General features: G+C 41.8%; 1 protein-coding gene across 1 annotated transcript; it reads left to right on the plus strand.

Moving 5' to 3' along the window:
- The first annotated feature begins 993 nt into the window (after window positions 1-993).
- Window positions 994-7796, plus strand: PFDN4 (prefoldin subunit 4). The gene is made up of 4 exons (XM_069871852.1): window positions 994-1088; window positions 2652-2759; window positions 3757-3900; window positions 4236-7796. Exons 1-4 carry the CDS (start codon window positions 1065-1067, stop codon window positions 4365-4367), a joined length of 408 nt encoding a protein of 135 aa, XP_069727953.1. The 5' UTR covers window positions 994-1064; the 3' UTR covers window positions 4368-7796.
- The last annotated feature ends 663 nt before the right edge of the window (window positions 7797-8459 follow it).

Consider the following 8459-nt stretch of genomic DNA (forward strand, 5'->3'; position numbering starts at 1 on the left):
CAGAGTCTCTAGGAGCCTCAGCCACTGTTGCCAGCAGCAGCGGCCAGGCCAGCCTCCACCAGTACTAAGACCTTCAGAAATCCTGTTAGTTTTGAGTCCTCCCATCGCTTAACGCCCCTATGTGCCCATCCACCAAGGCTTTTCAATCAGGAGCCTCATACCCACTGCAACCGAGCACAAGGAACACGCAATGCCAGGGCTCTCCCCCACAGTTGTGAAACATTATGATGACCTGGTTTGGCATTCAGGGTTTTTTTTTTGTTTTGTAGCCATGAGAACCTAAATAAACTTAAGCATGTGGAGGCAATTATGCAGTTTCAACGTCAGCTATCCCTATTTCTGCTTAGAAGCAGTCAACCATTCCTTTCAGAAACATTTATTCTTGCTTAAAAGGTCCCTCTGCAATGACTGAGCCAGCAGTGAGCCCAGGTGGCCAAGGCCAATGGCATCCTGACCTGTACCAGAAACAGCGCGGCCAGCAGGTCCAGGGCAGGGATTCTACCTCTGTATTCAGCACTGGTGAGGCTGCACCTTGAACCCTGGGTTCAGTTTTGGGCTCCTCACAACAAGAACACTGAGGGGCTGGAGCACGTCTAGAGGAGGGGAACGGAGCTGGGGAAGGGGCTGGAGAACAAGGGCTCTGAGAGGCGGCTGGGGGAGCTGAGGGTGATCGGCCTGGAGCAGAGGAGGCTCAGGACCCGCCTTCCCTCGGCAGGTGCCTCATCTCCCGCCCCGCGGGGTTCCCGCTGCCCCGGCTCCCGCGCGGCCCCTGGTGGCGGCCCTGGCGCGCCCGCGCTCTGCCCGCTCCGCGGAGGGGCGGGGCCGCGCCCTCACTAAGTAGGACGTACCAAGCGCCGCGGGGGTGGGTTGAGGTTTTACCGTGGGCTCCTTTTGGTGCCTTCGGGCATTCACGGCGGGTTTAAGAGGCGGCGGGGAGAAGAAAAAGCCTCGAGTCACGTAGGATCGGGGCTGCTCGGCGTTTTTCCTCGTCTTGCCTCGTTTCTCCGAGTCCCCATTCCCCTCACCCCCCCCGTGCAGAGGGTGAATAGTTCAGGCCTGCAAACATGGCGGCCACCATGAAGAAGGCGGTGAGTGCGGGAGGTGGGCGCGGTGTGGGGGTTCTGCGGCCTCTGCCCTGGCGGGTTAACGTCTGGTCTTGTTTCGGCTCTAGCATAAATCCGAATTGCTCATCCTGGAGAAGAAGAGCCTCCGGGGAGACCTTATAGCAGCCTTTCAGTATTGAACCGGGCTACAGGAGAGCTGGGGTGGGGCTTTTTGCAAGGGCCTGGAATGATAGAAGGAGGGGGAGCGGCTTTAAATTGTAACGGGAGGATTTAGGTTAGACATTAGGAAGAAGTTCTTCACGATGACGGTGGAGAGGCCGTGGCCCAGGTTGCCCAGAGCAGGGGTGGCTGCCCCATCCCTGGAGGGGTTCAAGGCCAGGTTAGATTCGGATTGGAGCCCCTGATCCAGTGGGAGGTGTCCCTGCCCAGGGCTGGGGGTGGAACTGGATACGTTTTAAGGTCCCTTTTAACGTAAACGCTTCTATTATTCTGTGATTCTATGAAATTGATTATCATGACATCGAGTATACAGGGGAGGGTTTGATTACGGTGATGGTGTGGAGTCTGCACTGGCGTGGTTTGTAGTAGCTTGGCAAAGGTGCTTTCTGGCCGCCTTTGAATGGAGGAGACCCAGCCTGCAGTCCCACTGCCCATTCTGCAGGTTGGTGTGGGGAGGCTGCTGGGATGCTGGGCTGAGGGTTCCAAATCACTTGCAGTGCCTCACAGCTGCCCAGGGAGCGTAAAGTGATGTTGCATCGCCCTGTTCCACTATACCCTGCAGTGGTCTTGGAACAGAGGTGTCTGGTTCAACTGTCTGTGTCAGGAAAACAACTTTGGTCTCAGCTCACACCTGGAATGCTGCTTCCAGCTCTGGAGCCTTCTATGCAGGAGGGACATGGACCTGTTGGAGCCAGTCCAGAGGAACCCCACAAAAATGATCAAAGGCATGAAGCACCTACCGTATGAAGAGAGGCTGAGAGAGTTGAGGTTGTTGAGCTTGGAGAAGAAAAGTCTCCGAGACCCTATTACAGCCTTTCAGTACTTAAAGGGACTTATAAGAAAGATGAGGAAAAACTTTTCAGCAGGGCCTGTAGCAAAAGGACAAGGGATAATGGTTTTAAACTAAGAGAAGAGAAGTTTAGATGAGATATTAGGAAGTTTTTTTTTTCACTGAGGGTGGTGAAACACTGGCACAGGTTGTCCAGAGAGGTGGTAGGTGCCCCATCCCTGGAAAAATTCGAAGTAATTTTGTATGGGGCTCTAAGCAACCTGTTCTTGTTGGAGATGTCACTGCTCACTACAGAGGGGTTGTCCTGGATGACCTATAAAGGTCCCTTCCACCCTGAACCGTTCTATGATTAGGATGCCATGGATAGCTCGTGTTTTAGTTGGATGTTACTAGGGCCTCTGCCCCGCTAAATGTGGGTATTGTTGATATCCTTAATGAGGCATTTTAAGGAATTGTGTACGAGCAGAGTGTAGTGGCTGTAAGACTATTTTTTCAGATACTTTGTAGGAGTAATCTTGTAGTGGAATTCAAGTTAATATAAGAAATGAAGTCTTCATTTTGACCTCTTTTCCTTGCAGGCTGCAGAAGACGTCAATGTTACTTTTGAAGATCAACAGAAAATTAACAAGTTTGCAAGAAATACTAGCAGGATCACAGAGCTGAAAGAAGAAATAGAAGTGAAAAAGGTATTTTTGCCTCAAATATCACCTGTTCTTCATTGCTCTGAATTAATTCTCAGCTGTAACACCAAAAATGGGGCTGTGGATTACTCTAAGTAAATCTTTGGTTCTAATACAGGATTTCTGATACTTTGAAAATAGGCAGAGAATGTTAAAGTGAAAAAAGAAGTCACGAGAAATAAAAGGCACGGGTACATTTTTCGATGCAGTTCTGAGAACTTTTTAGTTGTCGTATATGAAGCATTGTGTATATATAATGGCCGCTTGTCATGTTTTTAAATAGTCTCTAGCAGGAAATTTTATATTTATTTTTTCTTGGACTTGTAAGACAGTTGTTTGTTATGTTCTTTTGATGTGTTGGTAGAGATTGTCATTATTGAGTGCAGAGGTTTTCTTTCGCTAGGCTGAAGAGGTAATTAATTTTCTTTTGGTTCTGATTTTCTTTTAGTATTAATAAACTATCCTTCAACATCAGTCTTAGCATTTCCAAATAAGTTTTATTGAGTTTTTAAAAAAATGCTGGTACTGTCACAAAATGTTTTCAGTAATCACTTTGCCTGTTGCGTACATTGTATAAACATTGCTTTTTCATGTTGATGTTCATGGATGATTTAAGGTGCTAGGACTGTAAACAGTTCCACTTTTGCAATAACGTAATTGACATTTGCTATATTATATATATTTTTTTTTCTGTTCTCTAGCTCAATTAAATTCCCGCAAAAGAGCATATCAGATATTAGTGACACTTAAGTCTGCTGTATTTTCCTTGTCTAGACAATTAATTATCCTATTAATGACAGATAATGAGTATTGACTAGAAATTTCTACTGGTACAGCCCCTTTGAATTTAATACTTATGCTAAATTACATCTCTGGAACTGCTCTATTAAACTGTTACTATGCTGGCGGGTAGGATTTTTACCCAAAACACAGACTCACTGAGTTCATTATTCAACTGACAGCATGACAAAAGTGACCACTCTTTTTCTCTCTTGATAAACAGAAACAACTTCAGAATTTGGAAGATGCTTGTGATGACATCATGATGCTTGATGATAGTGATTCACTTCAGATACCTTACCAAATTGGAGATGTCTTCATCAGTCATTCCCAAGAGGAGACACAAGAGATGCTGGAGGAGGCAAAGGTTTGTCTGTGCAAAAGGGAGCTCCTTTACTGTGCTGCCTGCTATAGCGTGATGAGCACTGAAGTGGGATGATCTGTTCATCCTTTGAGTCTTTTACCTTCTGAAGTTCATGTTTGATTTATGACTTGAGGAGGGGGATTTGCACCCGTGGTAAGTTGCAGCTGGGATGTTGGTAAACCAAGTTCTGCTTGCCTTTGTTTGTCACTGTAGTAAGTCTTACAGTCAGACTTGGTAGAAAGTTGGCAAAGGAGTACCTTTTTATATCTTGCTGACAAACATAAATCAGTTTGTTTTAGCTAAATAGTTTTTGGTTTTTTTTTTTTTTTCTTTTTCAGAAAAGTCTACAAGAAGAAATTGAAGCATTAGAATCCCGAGTGGAATCAATTCAGAGGGTGTTATCTGACTTGAAAGTTCAGCTTTATGCAAAGTTTGGAAATAACATAAATCTTGAGGCTGAGGACAGTTAAAAGGTGTTCTAAAAATACTGTACAACTCTTCCTTGTTTTATGAAATGTTTTGATAACATTGTTCCAACTACATTTAAAAAAAAAATCCATCACTTTTTTTTTTAATAACTTTCCTGTCTTGGTTCCATCTATTGAATGAGAGCTTTGTTATTTTGGTTATTGCAGTTATTTATTTGTTCCGGAAAGCGTTAGCTTGGTAAAGCCTCAAAATTGAAATATTTGCATTGTTTATTAAAGTAATAAAGTCAGGCATATATTGTAGTTTTCTTGGTCTTGTTTTCCGCTCATGAAAATACTTAAGTATAAAAGCAGTAGAAATGGGAAAATTTTGGTTTGTGCTGTAATGGCTGTTTGAGAAGTCTTTCTGCAATATATAGGACATGATTCAGCTGCAGTACTATTTAGCTGGCTTTAGCAGCCCCTTTGGAAATACTAAATCTATCCTTTGTCTTTCAGTCTTAGCTCAGATAGCATAAACACCATTAGCTCATTGTGCAATGTGTCAACAAGTTGAAAGAGGAGAAAGGCTCTTAAGGAATCATTGAAGAAAAGTGTTTGGGGTCACAGTCATATTCAGTCATTTACTACTTTGTGTTTAGGAATCACAAAAGATGCTATAAGTTGGAATGGTGAGTCTTAACTACTTCTTATTTTCCTGAACAGTCATTTTCTAAATCCACATTTTTATGCTGAATTAGTGTCAGAATTGTTCATAGATGATGTTGCTATGTCAGCATCAATCCCTGGAACTACACTTTCATCACTACGTGGAGTTGAATGTAATTTTTAAATGTCTTAATTTGCTGATTCCTTACACCCTTAAAGTTATGCTCTCTCTGATTGTAATTCTTCTTTTGGGCTTTTGCCTGCTTTGATTAATATCTTGTTCTGTGGAAATACGTGCTTGTTACGACTTCGGTTTTAAAAATTAAATTTTAAGCATGCTTAAATCATCATTTTTAAGCTATTTTCCAAAGCAGTGTGGACAGAGGATTCATTTGGACAAGTATTAATCTACAGTCATTGTTCTTAATATCAATAAGAGAGTATGAGATGAGTATATTTTTTTAAAGTGATTAGTTCCTACCTATCTTGTCACTCGTGTTGCATCTCTTCTTCAGACAGCGTGAATGTGGAGGAAGCCCCACTTGGTTTCTCTATTATTCAAGTAGTTTTAATAGGGTAGTGATACTGAATTTGATCATCAGCATGCCTGAGCAGGATCTCACTAGTGCGTTGTTATTTATGAATTACAGCATTGTTGTTTATGTAGGTTTATTAATGCTGTATGTCAGGTTTAGCACAGCTGTAAGAGAAGACTGTCCTTGGCAATGAAGGTCTGATACCTCAACACAAGCACTTGTATCCCATACAGTGTACATCAGGTGGTGGCTGTAAGTCTCAAAAGCTCAACTAGTGTTCTGTCTAGCCCTGATGTTTCACAATTTTTTTTTTGATAGAATTTCAGTGGTTTGTATCCTGCTGTTGGATATGTGTACAAACTCCCTGGCTATAACTACAGATTTTTAACCTTGTTCTCTAGTTCAACCAGTTGGTTGTGGTTTTAATTAAAGCTTGCACCTCAGGAAAGGGTTCCGGTTTTTCCTCACTTCCTGAGTGAATACTTCAGCTGCTCTCAGATAAAATGTGGATATGGTAGCCATGGCAACTCTGCTTCTCTGTGTGCCAGTCAGTCCTTGTAGTGAATAAGTGTGTTGGGCCTTGAAGGGGATATAGGTGTTCCTTTATATAATTTCTGAACCCTCCACCCAGCTTTCTGTGTTATATAGGCATTTGGCACCAAGCAACGTAGCAGTTCTGAGATGACCCACAGTTGTTATTTTAGGCACTAATGGGAGTAGGTGGCCAGTTATTTGATAGCAGCTGATGAGAGCATTGTAGACCTAGGTGACTCTGCTCTGCCTTATCCTGCTTTATTTAATATAGCCCTTAGTCTAAAACTGTCCTTCAAAGTACAGTTCGAGTGCTCGGTAATGCAAGGTCTTACTGGTTGCTGGTATCTTCTTTTTTTTTTCTAAACAACCAAGTGATTCATTTGGTATTTTAAAGTAAACGACCCTATGCCAGTCTTTGCATTTATAAACTAAAGAAAATGTAAAAGACTTCTTTTTCCAGGTGAAAAATGAGCTAGTGATGGAGTTTGATCTATTGTAAGAAACATCCAGCAGATGGCATCAAAGAACTGGGAAACACATTTTACTGTAACCCCATGCCCAGGCTTTGAGTGGCAGTTCTGACTTTAGTCAAGTGAAACTGGCTGCAATGATCACATTCTCATTAACTGGTTGGTAACACTTAAAAATTCACAACTAAGTGACTGCTGTGCCACCTCTGCTGTTCTAATCATATTCAGAACTGTGCAGGCTGCAGGTATTTAAAATTGTGACTTCCAGATATGCATAGTATGAATATGGCTTCTTTATGGGAAAAGAAGGCGTCAGCTAGTAAAATTTTCCAGTGGCTGCTCTAAAGTCCATGAGGACCTTAGTTCAACATAGGACCCAAAGAAAGAATGCTGTCAGGGTGGAGAAGAGCTTGCATTATCCCTGCTGTTCTTTGGTATCCTCAAAATGGAATTATGTAAGCCCATATATATATATAGTCCTGGTGTTGTAGTGTTCTTGTGAATGCCAAAGATATTTCCTTACTAGTGCTGCAGTTCAGTCTTTTGGGGTTTGTTTTGTGACTCCTTATTTATGTGACCACCTTATTTTCTTTTTTTTTCTAGTTATCATGGTGTTGGCATGTTTTAGGCCATTTCTTGTACTACTAGTGTCTGGGCTTTTATGTGCATCGCACGCCTTCCCTTGTTCCATAGTCCTTCCTACAAATTGTATGTCCATGCAGCCTTGAAAACAGAGGTGCCTTTTTGCACATGTTATGTCCTTGTAAGGTTTGGATGATTGTGTTTGCAAGTCAGGCAAGTAATTATCCAACAGACTTTTTCAGAGCAGTCTCTGGATTTCTGCAGTTTACAGAACATGCCATCCCAGGCTATCATTAAGTATTTTTATATGTGTAAAATAGGACATGCAAGAAACTTTTTTTTTTCCTTGTTCTTAGGTTGTCGTTGTAGAAGTTGATTTGTAGATTGTCCATCAGTTGCTTCAAAGTATTTGACAGAGCCCTGTTTTTTTATTTTAATATTCTTTCTCCTCCCTTATGAATATATGCAATTGTTTGCCACTTGGTGTTGATTCTGCTAAGCACTCCATCTTTCAAGTACTTTTTACTGTTGGTAGATTGGAAATTTCTATTACCTCTAATAATGTTTGCCTTACAGTTATCTTTTTCAGATAATACAAGTCCATGAAAAAAACCGATCCTTTGTGCACCCCTGTATATGTCATGAATCATTTAGTTGCACTTGACAATAAACATTTTTTAATATCGTTATCAGAATCCGAATAGTTTACTGTCATTTTCTGGGTTGTCAAGGGAGTCAAATTTGTAAAGCACTTCAAAGATGAAATGCACTGCAAAATTGCGGAGTGTTTAAATGAAAATATGATTTCCATACTGTTTTTGTTCTGCAACTCATAGAGCCACCAGTGGCTGGCTTTTCACTTGGATGCAGCAGTTAAAGCAGGCAGACTAGCAAAACTGTAGCCAGTGACACGTAGCTCATGTTATTATGGTCATGATCTTTGATTTCACAAAATTGGTAGCAAAATCAACTGTAGAATTTATTTTCCTGGTTAGTTTGTTCTACAGCATTTGATGGAGCTACAGCCGAACATGTTTTTCTTTGTTCTCTTTACCTTCCAGCTTTGGACATTAGTGATATGGAGTAGCTGGATGACTGCTTGCAAATGTTGCTGTGAGATCACTGTTGCAGAGGTTTTGCAGTTATTCTCTCCCAGATAATCCTCATCATAGTTCATTCCTATATGATGTAGCCAGGGAGGATATAGTGAGATTTATTCATAGCTAATGAGTGCATTTGGGCACTCATGTTTACCTGTACAGTCACTTCGCTAGCACCTCATTATTGCGGATACAAAGTACCATGGAATGAAAAGAATTGGCTATATGGTACTCTATAATATAGCGTGTGTTGGTTGGTTGTGG

The sequence above is a fragment of the Phaenicophaeus curvirostris genome, chromosome 18 (genome assembly GCF_032191515.1).
Source record: "Phaenicophaeus curvirostris isolate KB17595 chromosome 18, BPBGC_Pcur_1.0, whole genome shotgun sequence".
In the NCBI taxonomy this organism is placed as follows: domain Eukaryota; kingdom Metazoa; phylum Chordata; class Aves; order Cuculiformes; family Cuculidae; genus Phaenicophaeus; species Phaenicophaeus curvirostris.

Excerpts from the sequence above, each read along its gene's own strand:
- PFDN4 (XM_069871852.1), top strand. The coding sequence starts at position 1,065 with ATGGCGGCCACCATGAAGAAGGCG. Across the intron at positions 1,089-2,651 it reads CGGCCACCATGAAGAAGGCG|GCTGCAGAAGACGTCAATGT; the intron begins GTGAGTGCGGGA and ends TTTTCCTTGCAG. Across the intron at positions 2,760-3,756 it reads AAGAAATAGAAGTGAAAAAG|AAACAACTTCAGAATTTGGA; the intron begins GTATTTTTGCCT and ends CTTGATAAACAG.